Source organism: Globicephala melas, chromosome 10, assembly GCF_963455315.2.
Source record: "Globicephala melas chromosome 10, mGloMel1.2, whole genome shotgun sequence".
In the NCBI taxonomy this organism is placed as follows: domain Eukaryota; kingdom Metazoa; phylum Chordata; class Mammalia; order Artiodactyla; family Delphinidae; genus Globicephala; species Globicephala melas.
In genome coordinates, this window is record NC_083323.1 from 93369795 (window position 1) to 93391964 (window position 22170).

The 22170-nt window shown below is 36.7% G+C and overlaps 1 protein-coding gene across 2 annotated transcripts in view; it reads left to right on the forward strand.

Moving 5' to 3' along the window:
- Positions 1–22170, forward strand: part of LRP6 (LDL receptor related protein 6) — a 171762-nt gene that overhangs the window by 143025 nt on the left and 6567 nt on the right. For both annotated transcript variants that reach the window (XM_030841440.3, XM_060306220.2), the window contains 5 exons: positions 9629–9838; positions 12002–12127; positions 16593–16829; positions 17744–17854; positions 21765–21995. In XM_030841440.3, the coding sequence (XP_030697300.1) occupies positions 9629–9838; positions 12002–12127; positions 16593–16829; positions 17744–17854; positions 21765–21995 (915 nt within the window). The remainder of the gene's footprint in view (positions 1–9628; positions 9839–12001; positions 12128–16592; positions 16830–17743; positions 17855–21764; positions 21996–22170) is intronic.

Sequence of the window (22170 nt, forward strand, 5' to 3'; positions counted from 1 at the left end):
AACAGTCATGCACTCACTTTGCGTGTGTATGCACCCACCTTGCATAGTATGTTCTTTCCCTTACCTGATCACATGTATCTCTTATATCCCCTCTCGTGTGTATGATAGTTATTTATTATAACAGTGTTATAACTTTTTCTAGTATTTAATGTGGGTTTTCCCCCTTCTTTCCTTTTCTCTTTTTCTCTTCGTTTATGATGTTTATTTTTTGTTATAAAAGCGGCACATGTTTATTAAAGACAGTTTAGCAAATAAAAAAAGAAAATCCAAAACACTATCATTATTTATTTTTAAAACATCTTTATTGGAGTATAATTGCTTTACAATGGTGTCTTAGTTTCTGCTTTATAACAAAGTGAATCAGCTATACATATACATATATCCCCATATCTCCTCCCTCTTGTGTCTCACTCCCACCCTCCCTATCCCACCCCTCTAGGTGGTCACAAAGCACTGAACTGATCTCCCTGTGCTATGCAGCTGCTTCCCACTAGCTACCTATTTTACATTTGGTAGTATGTATTAGTCCATGCCACTCTCTCACTTCGTCCCAGTTTACCCTTCCCCCTCCCCATGTCCTCAGGTCCATTCTCTACATATGTGTCATTATTCCTGTCCTGCCCCTAGGTTCTTCATAACCTTTTTTTTTTTTTTTTTTTTTTAGATCCCATATATGTGTTTTACCATACAATATTTGTTTTTCTCTTTCTAACTTACTTCACTCTGTATGACAGACTTTAGGTCCATCCACCTCACTACAAATAACTCAATTTCATTTCTTCTTATGGCTGAGTAATATTCCATTGTATATATGTGCCACATCTTCTTTATCCATTCATCTGTCTGTGGACACTTAGGTTGATTCCATGTCCTGGCTATTGTAAATAGAGATGCAATGAATATTGTGGTACATGACTCTTTTTGATTTATAGTCTTTTCAGGGTATATGCCCAGTAGTGGGATTGCTGGGTCATATGGTAATTCTATTTTTAGTTTCTTAAGGAACCTCCATACTGTTCTCCATAGTGGGCTGTATCAATTTACATTCCCACCAGCAGTGCAGGAGGGTTCCCTTTTCTCCACACCCTCTGCAGCATGTATTGTTTGTAGATTTTTTGATGATGGCCATTCTGACTGGTGTGAGGTGATACCTCATTGTAGTTTTGATTTGCATTTCCCTAATGATTAGTGATGTTGAGCATTCTTTCATGTGTTTGTTGGCAATTTGTATATCTTCTTTAGAGAAATGTCTATTTAGGTCTTCTGCCCAGTTTTGGATTGGGTTGTTTGTTGTTTTGATACTGAGCTGCATGAGCTGCTTGTAAACAAAAGACTATCGTCATTAATGCTTCTTTTTTTGTCTATTCATGTTTTATTGTTTGTTTTTCCACCCTTAATTATGAAATGGTTCCAGCATACAGAAAGTGTAGAATTTCTGCCATCCATCTTTGTCAAATCTTAGTGTTTCAACAAATAACACACAAGGGAATCCCCATAAAGTTAACAGCTGATCTTTCAGCAGAAACTCTGCAAGCCAGAAGGGAGTGGCAGGACATATTTAAAGTGATGAAAGGGAAAAACCTAAAACCAAGATTACTCTACCCAGCAAGGATCTCATTCAGATTTGACGGAGAAACTAAAACCTTTACAGACAAGCAAAAGCTGAGAGTTCAGCACCACCATACGAGCTTTACAACAAATGCTAAAGGAACTTCTCTAGGCAGGAAACACAAGAGAAGGAAAAGACCTACAATAATAAACCCAAAACAATTAAGAAAATGGTAAGAGGAACATACATATAGATAATTACCTTAAATGTAAATGGATTAAATGCTCCAACCAGAAGACACAGACTGGCAGAATGGATACAAAAACAAGACCCGTATATATGCTGTCTACAAGAGACCCACTTGAGACTGAGGGGCAAATACAGACTGAAAGTGAGGGGATGGAAAAAGATATTCCATGCAAATGGAAATCAAAAGAAAGCTGGAGTAGCAATTCTCATATCAGACAAAATGGACTTTAAAACAAAGACTATTACAAGAGACAAAGAAGGACACTACATAATGATCAAGGGATCAATCCAAAAAGAAGATATAACAATTGTAAATATTTATGTACCCAACATAGGAGCACCTCAATACATAAGAACAAATACTAACAGCCATAAAAGGGGAACTCGACAATAACACAGTCATAGTAGGGGACTTTAACACCCCACTTTCACCAATGGACAGATCATCCAAAATGAAAATAAATAAGGAAACACAAGCTTTAAATGATACATTAAACAAGATAGACTTTATTGATATTTATAGGACATTCCATACAAAAACAACAGAATACACATTCTTCTCAAGTGCTCATGGAACATTCTCCAGGATAGATCATATCTTGGGTCACAAATCAAGCCTTGGTAAATTTAAGAAAATTGAAATCGTATCAAGTATCTTTTCCAACCACAATGCTTTGAGGCTAGATATCAATTATAGGAAAAAATCTGTAAGAAATACAAACACCTGGAGGCTAAACAACACACTACTTAATAACCAAGAGATCACTGAAGAAATCAAAGAGGAAATCAAAATATACCTAGAAACAAATGACAATGAAAACACAATGACCCAAAACCTATGGGATGCAGCAAAAGCAGTCCTAAGAGGGAAGTTTATGGCAATACAATCCTACCTTAAGAAACAAGAAACATCTCAAATAAACAACCTAACCTTACACCTAAAGCAATTAGAGAAAGAACAGAAAACCCCAAAGTTAGCAGAAGGAAAGAAATCATAAAGATCAGATCAGAAATAAATGGAAAAGAAATGAAGAAAACGATAGCAAAGATCAATAAAACTAAAAGCTGGTTCTTTGAGAAGATGAACAAAATTGATAAACCATTAGCCAGACTTACCAAGAAAAAAAGGGAGAAGGCTCAAATCAATAGAATTAGAAATGAAAAAGGAGAAGTAACAACTGATACTGCAGAAATACAAAGGATCATGAGAGATTACTACAAAGCAACTCTATGCCAATAAAATGGACAACCTGGAAGAAATGGATAAATTCTTAGAAATGCACAACCTTCTGAGCCTGAACCTGGAAGAAATAGAAAATATGAACAGACCAATCACAAGCACTGAAATTGAAACTGTGATTAAAAAATCTTCCAACAAACAAAAGCCCAGGACCAGATGGCTTCACAGGTGAATTCTATCAAACATTAGAGAAGAGCTAACACCTGTCCTTCTCAAACTCTTCTAAAATACAGCAGAGGGAGGAACACTCAGAAACTCATTCTACAAGGCGACCATCACCCTGATACGAAAACCAGACAAAGATGTCACAAAGAAATCTACAGGCCAATTTCACTGATAAACCCACACACATATCGTCACCTTATGTTTGATAAAGGAGGCAAGAATATACAGTGGAGAAAAAGACAGTCTCTTCGGTAAGTGCTGCTGGGAAAACTGGACCAGCTACATGTAAAAGAATGAAATTAGAACACTCCCTAACACCATACACAAAAATAAACTCAAACTGGATTAAAGACCTATATGTATACCAGACACCATCAAACTCTTAGAGGAAAACACAGGCAGAACACTCTATGACATAAATCGCAGCAAGATCCGTTTTGACCCACTTCGTAGAGAAATGGAAATAAAAACAAAAATAAACAAATGGGACCTAATGAAACTTAACAGCTTTTGCACAGCAAAGGAAACCATAAACAAGACAAAAAGACAGCCCTCAGCATGGGAGAAAACATGTGCAAGCCAAGCAGCTGACAAAGGATTAATCTCCAAAACATACAAGCACCTCATGCAGCTCAATATCACAAAAGAACAAACAACCCAATCCAAAAATGGGCAGAAGACCTAAATAGACATTTCTCCAAAGAAGATATACAGATGGCCAACAAACACATGAAAGAATGCTCAACGTCATTAATCATTAGAGAAATGCAAATCAAAATGAGATATCATCTCACACCAGTCAGAATGGCCATCATCAAAAAATCTACAAACAATAATGCTGGAGAGGGTGTGGAGAAAAGGGAACCCTCTTGCACTTGCAAGAGGGAACCCTCTTGCAATGTAAATTGATACAGCCACTATGGAGAACAGTATGGAGGTTCCTTAAGAAACTAAAAATAGAACTACCATATGACCCTGCAATCCCACTACTGGGCATATACCCTGAGAAAACCATAATTCAAAAAGAGTCATGTGCCGCAGCGTTCATTGCAGGTCTGTTTACAATAGCCAGGCCATGGAAGCAACCTAAGTGTGCATCGACAGATGAATGGATAAAGAAGATGTGGCACATATATACCATGGAATATTACTCAGCCATAAAAAGAAACGAAACTGAGTTATTTGTAGTGAGGTGGATGGACCTAGAGACTGTCAGAGAGAGTGAAGTAAGTCAGAGCAAAACAAATACCGTATGCTAACACATATATATGGAATCTAAAAAAAAAAAAATGGTCAGAAGAACCTAGGGGCAGGACAGGAATAAAGATGCTGACCTACTAGAGAATGGACTTGAGGACATGGGGAGGGGGAAGGGTAAGCTGGGACAAAGTGAGAGAGTGGCATGGACATATATGCACTACCAAACGTAAAATAGATAGCTAGTGGGAAGCAGCTGCATAGCACAGGGAGATCAGCTCAGTGCTTTGTGACCACCTAGAGGGCTGGGATAGGGAGGGTGGGAGGGAGGGAGACGCAATAGGGAGGAGATATGGGGACATATGTATATGTATAACTGATTCACTTTGTTATAAAGCAGAAACTAAGACACCATTGTAAAGCAATTATACTCCAATAAAGATGTTAAAAAAAAATCTTAGTGTTTGGCCATATTTTCTTTTGAACCTTCCTTCCTCCTCTCTCGTGAAAAAAAAAAAAAAACATTAGGGAGAATTTGAAGCCCTTGTGTATCCCTCCCCTGTTCTGTTTTCCTCCCTCTTTGCTCAGAGGTAACTTTTGATGTGTTTCTTTGCCATGCATGTTTTGCTTTCTGTCTCTTGCTCGTTCTCTCTCGCTCTCTCTCTGTATTTTTTACCATGTACACGCACACATTTAAACTTCTTTTCACTTTTTAAAATTAGTATAAGTAGTCTCATGTATTCTTTTGTCACTTGCTTTTTTCAGATATATCATGGTTTTGAGGTGATCCCTGTTGATCCACAAATCTATGTCAGTTATTTTCAGTGCTAAATAGTATTTCATTGATGATCATTCTACAGTTTCTCTATTCTGCTATCTAAACTGCTATTTCCAATTTTTTGCCATTAAAAGCAGTGCTGCAGTGTTTATTCTTATGTACATATTTGAATATTTCTCTGTGGCCTAAACTTAGTAGTGGGATTACTGTCTAATGTGGTATGTATATATTCAACTTGACTATATCTATTCAGATTGCTCTCCAAAGTGATTATATCAGTTTAGAATACCCACAGTTTTGCATATATAGAAGTATATGAGCTTCTCCTCCAGTACTTGGTACTTTTAGACTTCTGAGTTTTTACCAATCCAATAGTTTTAGAGGTATATCTCATTGTTAATAAAGTATGCATTTCTCTATTTGAATTTGAGGTTAATTTATTGGTCATTCATATTTCATATGTGAATTGCAATTCGTAGTTTCTGCCCATTTTCCTATTGCTGATTTCTAGAAATTCTTTATTCAGGATGTTAATCCATTATCAAATTACATACATATTGGTGGAGAATTGTTATGTTTAAGGAATTCAGTCTTTTCATTCATGACTGTGGGGTATCCTTCCATTTATAAGTCTTCTTTAATAATTTTTGGTATGCCTTCATACTTTCTCTATAGAGAAAGATATGTATTACATAAATCTTTCAGTTTGTGATTTACCTTTTCACTCTCCCAGTGGTGTCTTTAGATGAAAAAAGTTATTTTTATTGTAGTAAAGTTTATTAATTTTTCCCTTTATGATTAGTGCCTTTTATGTTATATTTAAGAAATCTTTGACTTCTGCATAGTCACAGAGATACTTTCTTGTGTTTTTTCCTAAAATGTTTTTGTTTAACTTTTCTTATTTTAGATCTCTAATCCATTTGGAATTTATTTTTGTGTATGGTGTGAGACAGGGGTTAAGTTATATTTTATTTCCCACGTTACTATTTGATTCAACACTGTTTCTTTTGAGAAGACCATCCTTTCCCTGCTGTGCTCTCCTGTCACCTTTGTTATAAATGAAATGATTATATTAGTGTAACTTTGTGTCTGGACTCTAATCGTCCCTTGGTCACTTTGTCTTACATAGTATTGTTTTAATTAATAAAACTTTATAACAAGTGTATCTCGCAGTGTACATCTTTAGTATTTCTTCTTAGTATTTCTTGAAGATTACCGTGGCTAGTGTTGACCCTTTGCATTTCCAAATACATTTTAGGATCAGCCTCTTCCACCAAAAAGCAAAAACCTACTAGAATTCTTTCTGGTTTGCTTTGAATTTATAGATCAATTTAGGGAGAATTGTTATCTTTATAATATTAGTCTAGATTCTAAACCATGAACATGGTATATCCCTTATTTATTTAGAACTTTAATTTCCCTCAGTGTTTTGTAGTTTTCTGTGTAGAGGTCTTGCCTGTGTTTCATTGGAATTATTCCTTGGTATTTAATGCTTTTGAATGCTGGTAATAAAGAGTAGTCTAAATATTTAATATTTCATTTTCTGGTTGTGGCTGGAATATAGAAATACAGTTTTTCCCTTCTTCCCCAGTCTGGTACATTGTGCTTGTTCCCAGGGACCTTGCTAAATTAGAATTTTCTGTGTTACAGAATCATTTGTCTACAGATGGGGAGAGTTTTATTTTTTCTTTTCCAGTCCTTTTTCTTTGTTGCCTTATTACACTGACTGGGACCCCCCAGTACAATATTGAATAAAATAATAGAATCCTTAGATTTTTTTGTTTCATTTTGTTTTTGTTTTTCATGATTTGGGGGAAGCATTCAATACTTCTTGATTAGGTTTTATGTTTGCTAAGGTTTTTCTGTAGATAACTTTTAAAAAGCAGATTAAGGAAATTCTCTTCTGTTCTTAGTTTGCTAGAATAAATCAAACTTGATATGATACATTATCCCTTTTATATATTGCTGAATTTGATTTGCTAATGTTTTGTTTAAGATGTTTACATCTGTGTTCATTAGAAAGATTACCCCATAATTTTCCTTTCTTATAATGTACTTGTTGGCGTCTTGCCATCAAGGTTACATTGGCCTCATAAAAAGAAATGTTTCCTTTTTTTACGTTTTCTGAATAAGATTAGTATAATGTTGGTAGGTTTTTCCCCCCCTTCCTTACATGTTCACAGATAATCATATACTTTTTTCATGGGGTATCTTTCTACTTAGTATTTTTAGCCTCCTACAGAGCTTTTATACTGCACTGTGTTTAGTGTATGCTTAGATTGTTGAATAAATGTCTTTTCATTGCTGATTCCAGAGTTTTATAACTGCCATCAGAGTCAATCAGTAGATCTGGGATCCTCCAGCAACACTGTTGACCTCTTATTTTCCCCAGTTGTCCAATTGAGGCCATCCTTCCACTACCACCAACTCATCTTTTTTTAATCACTCTTAGTGTTACAGTTTAAATTTAATTTTAATTTTCATCAAAGTAATACATGTAGGTATAGAAATCAAATGGTTCTAACTGGCCTACAAAAACCAAGTCTACTGCTCTACTTCCTCCTCTCAGTTCCTACTCTCAGAGGCATCTCCGATAGTTTAAAATAACTTGTTTAAAACTGCTGCTTCATGATTTTTAATTTTTAGATACCACAATTTGACTTCTTTTAATGGAAGATAATGATTTTGCTGTCTTAAACCATATATCCCTAACATACCTATATGAACTCTCCTCCTATCCTCCCAGCTTAGTTATATCATAATTTTTAAGTTCATAATTGTTTGTTATTTATGGCTATGAAAATATTACTATGAGCTGCATTTCCTTCTGTAGCTTTATTTCTCTCTGAAATGAATCTTATCTAATGTAAATATTGTTTCAGCATGTGCAGATGCATCAAGCACTCCATCTTTTTTTCTTTTTAACTGAAGACGTACCTCCTGCATTTCTTTGTCATCTTGCTCCAGTCTGGATTTGCTTGCTTTCTAGGGCAACTTTCTTTCACCGTTATCCTGGGAATGTACTTGCCAGTCTCCTTGGTTCTGAACCTGCTGTTTCCCAGATTCCGTTTCTTTCGTTAATTCCTTTTACGTGATAGATCACATCCTCTATTAGCTTATTGAAAGGAGGTTCATAGGAGGCTAAAATTCTTGATCTGTTGTCTGTCTGTTCTCCAACTTGTAAATTTTATATCGCTTTTCTACTCTTCTGTCCCATTTGTCCTTATGGGTTTATGCCTTCATTTTTTACCATCGTTTTAGTAGATGTTTAGGAGGGAGCTTAAGTAGACTTGTGTTTAACCCACCATGAATCTGAATGTTCACTTAGGCGGTGCCTTCTCATCCGTAATACCTCCCCACTTTTCTCCATTTATTAAAACTTAGCTTTATGTTTGCCTCTTTCCTGGAACTTTCCCTGATATTTCCAAAGTATTAAGCTAATGTCTTTCTTTGATCAAACACTTAAGGACCGGGGAAAAGTTCTATAGATATTTGAAGGATGATTAGGAGGAAGAGAGAAGGAATTGATGTATTTTATTCTTTCTGAATGAAGGAGAAGCTATGGGGGTGGGCAGGGGGCACAGGTTTCAGCGCACTATGGGAAAGAACTTTCTCCTAGTTCAGCAGTAGAATAAGCTGCCTCTTCAGAGCCTGGATGGCTCTGTGTCTGGGGTGTTGTAGAAATCTTATTTTGAGGTGAAGCTTGAACCAGGTAACCTTTGAGTCCTTTTTCCTGTGTTCTGAGTGGCCCGGTGGGTGAGGGTGGTGGTCTTCACAGACGCCTTGGGTGTGCTCGGCAGGTGGGGGAAGCCGAGAACACAGAGCTCTCGGCCCACCACCACTGCTTCATCCAGAGAAGTATTGTTTTTGTGTGTTGTACATGTTAGAGAGTTTCATAAGACTTAATTTGAAAGATAGACTGTGCTTTGCTTTTTTTTTTTTTTTTTTTTGGTGGTACACGCGGGCCTCTCACCGCTGTGGCCTCTCCCGTGGCGGAGCAGAGGCTCTGGACGCGCAGGCTCAGCAGCCATGGCTCACGGGCCCAGCCGCTCCGCGGCACGCGGGATCCTCCCGGAACGTGTCACAAACCCGTGTCCCCTGCACCGGCAGGCGGACTCTCAACCACTGCGCCACCAGGGAAGCCCTGGACTGTGCTTTAAAAAATTTTTGAAAGCGACTCAAGTGCTTTTCTACATTTCTGTGAACTTAGTATCTACTATGTACTGGATGCTTATTTGCCCTTGACTGCACTTGGATGTCTAGTCTGTTACCTGTTTTCTGGGATGTATATATCTTTTCTTCTCAGAATGATTTTTAAGTTTTCTGGTAGAGAGCTTATCATATTTTCCTTTTCAGTACTTTAAAAATCTAACTGGTTTTCAGTAAATAGCTGTTGAATGTATGACTTGACCCATATGCATCATTTCTGTTGAATGTTCTCCTTTCCAAGGTGCCAACCGGATAGTATTAGAAGACTCCAACATTCTGCAGCCTGTGGGACTAACTGTGTTTGAAAACTGGCTGTATTGGATTGATAAGCAGCAGCAGATGATTGAAAAAATTGACATGACAGGTCGAGAGGGTAGAACCAAAGTGCAGGCTCGAATTGCCCAGCTTAGTGACATTCATGCAGTAAAGGAGCTGAATCTTCAGGAATATAGTAAGTGTTGGTGGTGTACTGCTAATCGCAAGATTCATGTTGTAAGAAATGGTATAAAACTAAGATGTTGTTTTGTGTCTTCTTATTTCTTTATCTTTAAGATTTTCATACACCTTTAGTTTTGCCTTTTTTTTTTAAACTCTTCATGTTTTTAAAGCCTATATTCACCTGGGAGCTTTTTCATATGAAATACTTTTTCCTCATGAAACAGGAGTGGGGGAAAGGAATGGTATTGCTCATTTTCAAAAACGTCCCCAGGTATAGCAAGGACTCTGCTTGTCATGTTTTTCCTCTCTCCTTCAGCCCTTTTAAGAATATTGGTATACAGCATATATTTCTTTTGTTCCATGTACATCCCCATGGTTTCAACAAAAGCAAACGTTACATTTATATAATGATGACTATAGTTATCATGGAAATAAACCTATTCTTAAGCAAAAGCAAAACAAACTAAAAATTAGTGTGTAAACTTAGAGAAGACTGTGTTTAATAAGAGCTTGTTTTTTCCCCACTTGGATAAGTTTTTCAATTCTAGCTTAGAAAAATGGCCATAAATTATTTTTTTATCTTACTGAAAACTTGAAAATGACTAGTCATCTTGGCCTAGTTAACGTGTGTTTATGTAATACTGTTAACTCTTGTTAATATGTGTCTGTCATCAAATGTGCCTTCCTAGCAATCACTACTGTAGGTCTTATACAGTATATCAGGAATGCACATGTTAAATGGAGGACTGAGAGAAGTATTGAAACTCCTTAACTTGTTGGCACAATGCTTCAGAAATGAATTGGAGTATGAAAGGAGGGAAGAGGAGTGAGAGCACCGTAGCTTGTTCAAGTCTTCATTGTGTTGTCACTGTTCATGAACTTAGAAGTTAAGTTAGGAGGTATCTGAGATTTAGAAAGTTAGAATTGTTGTCATTCTATGTTATAACATATAATTCATGCTGAATATTTAACAGAAATAAGGTAGAGATGATGTAATGGCTAAGTTATTTATTCAGTTGATATGAACATTTTATTGCAGAAGAATCTCAACGAAGGTTTTCAGAATTTCAGGGGGAATATCTTTAAAATTCAACACTTAAATATGGTTTTATATTTAGAAAAACTTTTTTTTCAAATTTCTAATAACATTAAAGAAAATTGGATTGCTGTTTATGAAAAGTGTCATGAATTAAAAGGTTGAGAAAGTGCTCTATAGGTTGTACATCCTAATACAAGGACTGGGGTGTCTGCTTTGTGTGATACTACACACATGTGTAGTATCACACATCTGCTCATTTGTACAGAGTTGACTCCCTCAATCTCATCAACACACACTGAAGCGGGACTGATGTGTTACTGAGAAAAGAGTCATAATAAATGGGTGGCTACTGGGATGACAGCTGTCAAGTTGCTTTTGACACGAGCTAAGTAGAAAAGTCAAAACAATGATTTCATTAAATACAACTTATGAGACAGACTTTGAAATGTGCCTGATAGTGTATTTATTTAATTTAACCCAAATATGAGGAAATTAAACATTTGTAACATTGCAAGTTCTTTTGCAGTTGACCAAGCAAATAATTTTGATTGTCTCTGGGTGGTTAGATTCATGTGAACTTGTTTTTTCTTCTAACAACTCTAATTTTCAGCAGGTTCCTCATTGGAGTATACTTTTTGAGTGAAATCATCTTATCTCTCAGAAAGGTAGAATTTCGGAGTTAAAAATCTTTAGAAGAGTTTTTATATTTTAAAGAGAATAATATCCAAGTTTCAGCGTTCTCCCTAGCATTTTTTTTTAGTTCGAATAATCACTTTTTCTTATTCACAAAAACTAACATGAGCTGTACCGTTACCTTACTTTAAATACTGTAAAATATTTTATGTATAAGTATGTAAAGACAGTGGTTAGATATAAGTATTTTGTGTTTTAAATTTTTGTCCTCCTTTTCTTGTAGATTGTGTAGGGATGGGGTGAGAAATTATACTGTGTGGAAATAAAATTCAAAGGGATTTTACATTTGGTTTTGTTGGTAACTCAAAAATAATTGATTTTGTCTGGGCTCTTCCTTCTTCCTCCCTCCCTTCCTTTTCTTTTTCCGTTTTTTCTTTCCTTTCTTTTTTCTCTTCTCTCCTCTTCTGTGCTCTTCTTCTCTTCTCTTCTCTCTTCTCTTTGCAGGACAGCACCCTTGTACTCAGGATAATGGTGGCTGTTCACATATTTGTCTTGTAAAGGGAGATGGTACTACAAGGTGCTCCTGCCCCATGCACTTGGTTCTGCTTCAAGATGAGCTACTATGTGGAGGTAAATATGTTATTTTTTTTTTCTGAAAGTCTAAATGCCAGTCATGTTCTAGAACTTAGTCTAGCATTCTTTGATTTGACAGTGAAATTGCTTTCTCCTAACTTGATTGCTCACTTATATTTCATTTTCTGCACTATACTAGGCTTTTGGATTCTTCTAAGAGTGAATTCATCATGACAAGTGATAGGTGTAACCTAACCCTGGGACTAAGGCAAAAGGGGAAACTCATAACTATGAATGAATCTACTTCCTAATAAAAAAAGTAGCTTTTCCCACCCCAAAGGGTAACAAGGTGAATGAATTCTACCTCCTATAGTCTCCATCCACTGAATCCTAGATTCTATCCGTTTATATGTCATTGCTGGGAGTGTATCCAGTGAAAAGAATACTCTTTTGTTCAGTTCTATCAGCAGTTCCCTGTTGTTTCTCTTACTTACGGAGCCAAAAAAAAAATTTTTTTTTTTAAAGATATCACTGAGTAGTAATAATGTTGTAGTGAAATTGGTTCAGTCACTCATGGGACCATAACAGATTGGTATATTCCTTTGTTAAAGCAAAGTATGGTAGCTTCAAATGCCATTATAATATTTTTTCCCTTAATTCAGAAATTCTCCTCTCGGGGATAATGCTAAGTTAATTCAACTGAAGGAAAAAGTCTATTCTCTGCAGTGACAGAAATTTAAAAACCATTTCTAATGATAGGAAAGTTAGTAAAATAACTGAGTTTATATAGCTATTAAACATTATGAGCATAAGCTGACGTAAAAATGTAGCCAAAATTTGGTGCAAGTGGAAAAAAATATTAAAATTGCGTTTTCTACTGTGATGAGAATTACGTAAAAAACGTATTTCTGTGAACAAAGATTGAAAGGGCTTACACTCAAAATATAAAAATTATTGATAAGATGGTACACTCAAAATATAAAAATTATTGATAAGATGGTATTATAAGACTATTTTATTCTTCTAACTTTCCTTTAAGTTTTTTTAAAAAAATAAATAACATGTATTGAGTAGCAGCTATGAGGCACTCTGTTTGGACTGCAGAAGATTTGCAGATCTTTGACACAGAGCATACAGTTTAGTCGGGGAGATCAGATATGTGCATAGTAAAAGTTAAGCTCTGGTACTTGAAGTATCTCTCCCCAAAATAGCAGGCATTATACAACAATGTGAATATATTTAATGCCACTGAACTGTATATTTTAAAATGGCTAAAGTGGTAAACTTGTTACATATATTTTACCACAATTAAAAAAAAAAAACAACTGTTTCCATGTCAGGGTGCCAGATTATTGCTCTAATAAGGCAAATCCTAGAAAAATATGCCTTTATGTAATGATAACGTAGGTAAAACTGAATCAAAGATACCACCTTTCATTTAGAAAATGTCCTGTAAAAGACCAGTGTTTTTTCCCTTCACATTTAGTGATTGTTTTTAATGTATATATTAAATGCATATTTTTATTAAATGCATTGTTTTTAACAAATGTGTACAATGGTGTTACCAACACCCAAATCTAGACATACGGTGTTTTCATTAAGAAAAGTTCCCTGTGTCCTAGCAGCCAGTTCTCTTCCAGAAGTAACGATTTTTTTAATTCTCATCCTCATAGTTTAGCTTTGCCTGTTCTTGAACTTTATATAAGGAATGACGTATGTACTGTATGTCTGCATTTTCTTGCTTAATATAATATTTTTGAGATTCATCCTTATAGTGGAGTGCATCAGTCATTTTTATCTTTTTGTTGCTAGTAGTATGTTTCATTGTATAAATAAGCCACAGTTTTATTATTCTTGTGTTGAGGGACATTTTAATTGTTTTCAGTTTTTGTTATTAAGAGTGAAACTGCAGTGAATGTTTTTATACAAGATTTTTCTTGTGACTTAACATTGATTTTACAATGGAGGTAAATGAAATACAGAATCTTAATTCCTCTGCTTGACCTTCAAGATGTGTTTTCATTTCAGCCTATTTTACCAACCCATCTCATTTGTATTTCTGCCCAATCTGCTCACTTTATTTTTGTGTGGCTGTTTGGAGTTCGACATCACTGTGGCCTGTTCTGTTTTGTTTTGCTTCTGTGGATTTTCTTGTGGTATTTCAGGGATGTATTTTTCTTCTTGCCTGCACATCCTCAATCTCTCGTTTTCAAGGTGCAGCTGATGAGTCTTCCTCATGATCTTTGAAACCTTCACTAGCTGTTACTGTTGTCCCTTTTTCTGAATTGTAGCACTTGTTAGCAGCATGCAGCTCAGAGTTACATAATCATTTGTTTTATATTCATTAGTGTGTTCCTAGCCCCAACCAAATTAAAAGCTCTTTAAGGACATGGACCATATTTTATCTGTTTTTATTCTCCATATGACCTGTTACAGTGCTCTATACATAATAGGATTAGATTTCCTCTAAAAAGTCCTTCATATTCTCCATGTAAAATGTTCACTTGTAATCTCTATTCTCTATCTAATATTCTCTATTTTAAGGATAAAAGATTTTCTGATCCATAGTCATATAATAAAGTTCTGTTCTCTAGAGAATTTACTAACAGACAAGTTTTTAAAAGGAGTCAGTGGGCCTGTGATACAGTAGTAAAGGTAATGGGCTGAAAGTAAGGAGACTGCCCTTCTAGTCCTCTTTTTTTTTAATCACTCTTGTTCATAGGAAGCTCTTTGACCTTGGTGATCACTTAGCCTCTCTGAACCTCAGTTTCTTCATTTGCAAAACAAAGAAATTCGGATTGAATGACAGTTCTCAAACTGGTCTCAGCATATTTTTACATTTTAAAGAACTGCTGAGGAGAGCTTTTGTTTGCATAGGTTATATTTGTCTGTATTTACCTAGTAGGATTTGAAACCAAGAACTTTAAAAAATAACAATAATAAACCTTTACATGTTCTCAAATTAAAACTGTTAAGAAAATTAACTGTATTTTCTAAAGCAAAATAATTTTAGTGAGAAATATGGCATTATTTTTACTTTTTTGTAAATCTCTAATGTTGGGCTAGATTCTGATGTCTACTTCTGCATTCAGTCTGTTGTAGTACGTAGTTTTGTTGAAGTACATGAAGAAATTTGGCCTCATACAGATATGAGGAAAATGGAGGACTATAATATAGCCTTTTCAAATAATTATGTATATTTATGTTGAATTCTACACCAAATCTTGACAAGGGGTCATTTTCTATAGGTTGAGTTGTAATGTGGAATTTGAAACCATATCAGCTCACTTTTCCTAGTCTCATGTTGAAATCTGTTAGTTTATCTTGTGCTCAGAATGGATATTTTACCCATGCACTGTTTTGTAACCTTACACCTTGGTCATTTGGAAATACTAGAATTGCACTCAGAAATTCCCAGATCTTCAGATTTTGATGCGTTTCATTATACAGTATCGAAAAAAATAACATTACCACCAATCTCATCATAAAAATATTTAAGTACTAGGAGTCTGTCAAGTTTAGTTTTGGATATAGGTCTTCCAAAATTATAATTTCTGATTGAAAGTTCCAGTGTTATAATTTGCCACAGAAGTACAGTGTTATAATGATTTGCTCTTGTTTTCCTTGAAATAATTGACTCACTGGTTCATTTTTTTTAAAACTTCCTGCCAAGTACCCAAGTGCAAACATTGATAGTTTATCTGTCAGTTGTTCTTTCACGTCAGAAGGGTGTCCCATTTTAGGTTGCGTTTATAGCTCAGAATGCTCTCCCTTAAGAAACCATCATGCTGAGGTAGGCAACACGAGCTTTATCATGCTTCCTATTTTGTCAGACAGTATTGAGGAGACATGTACTCAAAGAATTGATTTTAATGTAATTAATATTTTTACTGATTCATCAAGAACATTCTTAAATGAAACTGGCTTCCCCATTGCCCCCCACCCCGTGTGTATGTCACTGTGTAGAATGCAGTGACGGCTAGTACAGTTTGGTGCCATTGCCTCGAATCTGCTAAGGTGCCAGGAGTTTTACCCACCATTCCTTTTGTGGCACCAATGCAAGTGACATGTTAATATTATTATAAAATAGTTTCTGTCAATTCCCTGAAAGAGGTCGCAGGTTAGGAACCCCCAGGGGTTTGTGGACCATTATTTGAGAACCTCAGGGCTAGAAAAGTTATGAATTCTAAGGTAACTTTAAAATATTTGGAGGTCGATGATTATAGTGATGATTCCCAGGTTATGTGTGAGATTATAACGGGTTGCAAATACAGTAATCCTACTTGAATTATAGTATATGAGAAAACTTCTGCCTTATAGTTTTGCAAGTTAGTGAATCTAAATGAAGTACTGTAAAGATTATATTTCTCTGATTCAGTGAGACACTTTACAAATTTTATCTATTATAAAGTGTTTTGTACATGCTAATTATTAAATGGGCTTCACTCAGGTGTAAATGTCTGTACCTCTGTGTGACTGTGATTATGTTTTTGTCACTCCCCTCCCCCTTGTTCATTTGAAGAACCCCCGACATGTTCTCCTCAGCAGTTTACTTGTTTCACGGGAGAAATTGACTGTATCCCTGTGGCTTGGCGGTGCGATGGGTTTACTGAATGTGAAGATCACAGTGATGAGCTCAATTGTCCTGTGTGCTCAGAGTCCCAGTTCCAGTGTGCCAGTGGGCAGTGTATTGATGGCGCCCTGAGATGCAATGGAGATGCCAACTGCCAGGATAAGTCAGATGAGAAGAACTGTGAAGGTATCCGAAATTCCTAGGCCTGGTTATGGAGTCCTTTTTCAATTAAGTTGTTTGAAATTCAGAGTATTGCTTTGGCTCATTCAGTGGTAGATTTGGGGTTTTTCAAGTGTATTTGACTTTATTATTTCTAAACATAGTAGCATGTTCTAAATTGTTTTAATTCACTTAACGTGCGTAAGGTTTATACACGTTAATAAGCTTTGCAAGTTGAGAAATGAGGCCGAAACATTAGACCTTCAGTATGTAAAACTAGTCCTTATTTCCAATGAGCTCTCAGTTAGTGGATTTATTTATTACAACGTAAAATAATTTCATATTTTCTTCTTTTATCTGCTAACCTTTAACACAGTAAAAAACAACCACAACAAAAACAAGAAAAACAAATTCTCTGGAAATTTTTAGTGTACAGAAATGCATGTAGAATTCTTTAATTCTTGACAGAATTATTAGTGAAAGATGAAATTTAGCATAAAGGACAAAACAGGAAATTTTGTGCTGGATTCCTTTGTCTTCTCTTTTCTTTCAACCAGTTGAAATCCCTAGAGAATAATTTGTAAGTTTTCTCTAAAAGTCTAATTTGTTTTTCATTTGCGCCCAGAAAGCACTTTTTTTTTTTTTTGCGGTACGCGGGTCTCTCACTGTTGCAGCCTCTCCCGTTGCGGAGCACAGGCTCCGGACGCGGAGCACAGGCTCCGGACGCGCAGGCCCAGCGGCCGTGGCTCACGGGCCCAGCCGCTCCGCGGCATGTGGGATCTTCCTGGACCGGGGCACGAACCCGTGTCCCCTGCATCGGCAGGTGGGCTCTCAACCACTGCGCCACCAGGGAAGCCCCAGAAAGCACTTTTTGACTTTTGCCAGAGTTTGCCTTTACATGGTAGCAAAAATAAGAAAACTGTTTGCATTTTTTTCCTCAGTGCTTTGTTTAATTGATCAATTCCGCTGCGCCAACGGTCAGTGCATTGGAAAACACAAGAAATGTGATCATAATTTAGATTGCAGCGACAAATCAGATGAACTGGATTGTTGTAAGTATGACTAAAACCTTGTTTATTACTCTTAAGGGAGAAGTTCTATAGTACTTTTCCTTTTCTTTATGTGTGAGGTTCACTTACAACCAATATTTCCTTATTAAGAAACAAGTTATTAAGTTAGTTGTTTGTACCAGGGATTTCTTACATTTTATATTTAATAATTTCTTAAAGACAGTAGTTTTCTTATGTACAAAAATCTTCACAGAAACATTTAGTAAAGCATCAGAAAAGAATATTGTTTTGCCGAAACTAAAGTTAGGAAATTCTCAGTTTAGATATGTAGAAATCAATCAGTGGTCTGAACTTAAGAGTTTCTGAACATTGGTCCATGTTTAAAATCTCCCATTTTTTTTCTGGGTAATTTTCTACCAGTGACTTTAAGAGCTTCCTTAAAATGCAGCCTGAGGATACTTGAGCCACCTTATACCCCTAGGTCTAGAGACCTTAGGCTAAATAACCTGTGTTTCTTCAGGGTTCATAACTATTGATTAATGTCCTAACATAAAGTATATCCCAAATTGACAAACAGTTCTGAATGGAATTCAACACAAGCCAGGTCTACTACCCTGTTTGTGGAGTTTAGACAGAACTCATTTTAAAGCTCTTTAATCTTAACAAAGACTTCAAGCTGGTATTTTTACAAAATTCAAATGGGAGACTCACTAAAATTTTTGGAAACTATTCATTTATTCAGCAAACATGTGCTGAATACCTACTGTGTGCTGAGGATGCATGGTACCTGTACCAGGGTTCTCAAAGTCCTCTGTGGTTGGAGGTGGTAGTAAGAAGAGAGATTTTAAAGCCAGGCAGAGATGGGTTTGAATTCTAACTTCACCGCTTACCAGCAATTATTTGCTCTTGTTAGGCCTCAGTTTCTCCATCTTTATTTTTTTTATTTATTTATTTTTTTGCGGTACGCGGGCCTCTCACTGTTGTGGCCTCTCCCGTTGCGGAGCACAGGCTCTGGACGCGCAGGCTCAGCGGCCATGGCTCATGGGCCCAGCCGCTCCGCGGCACGTGGGATCCTCCCAGACCAGGGCACGAACCCGTGTCCCCTGCATCGGCAGGTGGACTCTCAACCACTGCGCCACCAGGGAAGCCCTCCATCTTTAAAATGAAGATAATATTTAGCATGGCTGTTGTGAGAAAATTAAATGATTTAATGTATATAAAACATACAGCTTGGATCATAGTAGATACTTGATAAAGGCGTGTGATAAATGATATTAAATGTGCTGTAATAGAGATCTATACAAGGATTAGCACAAAGAAGAGAGTAGTCAGATCTTTAGGAATGAAGATGGGTTTCAGGGCAAACGTCTTAGAAAAATGGTGCATAAGGTTGGTGGGTGTTGGTCAGTGAATAGCGTTACTTATGCGGATAAGTGGAGAGATTGCATTCCAGGCAGAGGGACTGTCCTGTCCTGCTCAAAACCAGAGTGAAACAAGCACCTTTGAGAAGTTACATGTAAATTGGACTGCCAAAATACAGTCTCCTGTCTTGAGGGGTGTCAGCTGGAGATAGCATATGTAAAGGTGAGATCACGAAGGATTTTGCTTTTCCTCTAAAGAGTCTAGACAGTATTCCAGAATAACGGAGAGCCATTGAAAAACTTAAGTGAAGGACTGGCATGGCTACATAATTGTGAAAGCTGCAAAGCAGATGCATTGGAGGTGATAAGATTATGGCAGGGAAATTTTTTAGATTGGTTTTAGATTTGAAAATTTTTTGACCACATCAAGAGGAATACAAAGATGTGAGTACACACAAATGAAAGTGTCATACAACAGTATTTACCTATATTGTGTGGAATGCATTCTGAAGTTTTCTGTTTCAAAATGCTGCTTTCAACCCACTAAGTTTTTACCATCTAATGACTTGCAGCCTGTAATTTTAAAATGCTTTGGAGGCTATTGTAGTTCCAGCAGAAGATGGTGGAGGTCTAAATCAAGGGGAGCAGTGGTGGTGGAAAAGAGGGAGGGGATAGATTTCAAAGTTATTCCAGAAATAGAATAAAAAGGGTTTGGTAACCATTTAGAGTTGATAAGTCTAGGTTGACTCACAGGTTACCTCATTGAGTGACTGGAGTCATAAACCAGAATATATGTCAGAGACTAAGAACCCAAGTATCATTTTGTATCTTGACTGTGGATGTCATGTTTAGCTGATGTAGATTTTTAATTAGTTTATTTTTGTTTTAAATTTAATTTAAATTCCTTTAATTTGCTACAGGTGCCATCATTTATTTATGATCTACCTTACCCTGGAGTCTAGGAAACATTGATAAATGATGGTGACTATGAGTTCAGTTTGGATTATGTTGCATTAAAGTTGCCCATTGGGTATCCTATTGTAGCTATTCAGAAAGTTAACTATATGGGTCTGTAGCTCAAGAGAGAGAGAGATGGGCTTTTTAGTTTATTAACGTTAATTACAGCTGAGGCAGTAGACGGAATCTCCTAGGGAGAGTAAGCAGCGGAGGAAAATAGCAGGTGGTAGACAGAACTCTGGGGAAGCACCTGCACTTGAGGCAGGCAGCAGAGAATGAAGCCAGCAAGAGGAAACAGAACAAATAATCAGATGGTAAAACTGAGAGAGCGGTATCTTGGAAGGATCAGGCATTTTTGAGAAGAAAACAGGAGTCAGCAATATCGAATGTGTAGAAATGTCAGTGAGAAGAAGAGTTTATTGACTATGGCAAATAGGAGAACTTTGACCTTCTCAGACGAGTTTCATTGTGGTAGTGAGGACAGAAGTCTAATTTCAGTGAGTTAAGATGTGACCCAGAGACTAAGAATTGGAGATGGTGAGTGTAAACTGTTCTTTCTTGAAGGTTGGCGTTAGAAAGGAATGCCAGTGCACTGAAAAAGAATGAGAAAGATGGGCTGTTGCTCACAAGGACTAAGGAGTCTGCCTCAGGGTCCATAGGTGATAATATGGGACTGGCAGCCCCTACATATTATGTAACGTAGTGATGTTGTTTTCTCTCATTTCTTGGATTTAATCATAGGGTGAGTTAGCTATGTGGATGGGTGCTTTTGAGGCAAGATGAAGCAGAAGGAAGGTGTTTAAAGGATCTGCAATTGTGGAATATAGTCTGACTTCAGAATGGAAGGATTTTCCTTCTGAATAGAAGAGTAATGCTCTGAATCTGATGAGCCCTTTTGCTATTTCCCTCTACCTCTAATATTGATGCCCTCTGCTTCTCAGATCAGATAGATGAGGGATTCCATGAATATAGATGCCATGGGCATCTCATGCTCTGGCTTTCCTTTCTGAGTCCTCGGGCACTCACGTATCAGAGACCTTATATTCCTTGCCCTCAGGCAACTAGACTCCCCCTTAAGGCAGCAGTATGTTGGGCCTGAGAGCTAATGCTCATCTGTAGCTTCTGCTTTCTCTTCACGAGGCCTAAATGTCACTTTTCAGACCTAAAATCAAGCTCAGAGCTGATATTGGCTTCTTTACCATTCCAGGTAAAACATTTGATGACTTTTCCAGGTCCATCCCTTCTGACCCTAAAATTTTCTCTGAAATTCCAAAGTAACCTTATTGATTTTTATGATATACAGAATGAACTAGGATAGATTTTATCTGTATATGTGGTTTTAAGCTTCTTAATGGTGTTTAAATCCATAATTAACATTTTTGTTATTGATTTACAGTTATACTTCCCAATGTATTCTATGTCTGTTTTCACTTAAGGATAATTCGTTTTGATTCCTAACAATGACATTTATGTATATATCCATGGGGCATGATGTATATGTATTCATAAAAGAGAAAAGTGTTTATGAGTTGTCTTCATTAGCCTCACATTCTGCTTGCAAGCCTCTTTTTAATTACTATTTTGGACCTACAGTTGTTTTTCCATTATATAATTGTACTGCATTCCCATTTTAGATCCAACTGAGGAGCCAGCACCACAGGCCACCAATACAGTTGGTTCAGTTATTGGAGTAATTGTTACCATTTTTGTGTCTGGAACCATATACTTTATTTGCCAGAGGATGTTGTGTCCACGTATGAAGGGCGATGGGGAAACCATGACTAATGACTATGTAGTTCATGGACCAGCTTCCGTGCCCCTTGGTTATGTGCCACACCCAAGCTCTTTGTCAGGATCCCTTCCAGGTGAGCTGAGACTGATCCATTGAGAATCAAGTCTTGGGTCCTGGCAAGATTGCCACGTTTCCATTATGGAAACAGAATACTGCCTACAGTCTGTGTCAACGTAGACCGCTTTGGGTTTAAACAATTATAAGAACAAATGTTCTCTTTTACTTTTAGCACCTTCTCTTTACACGGA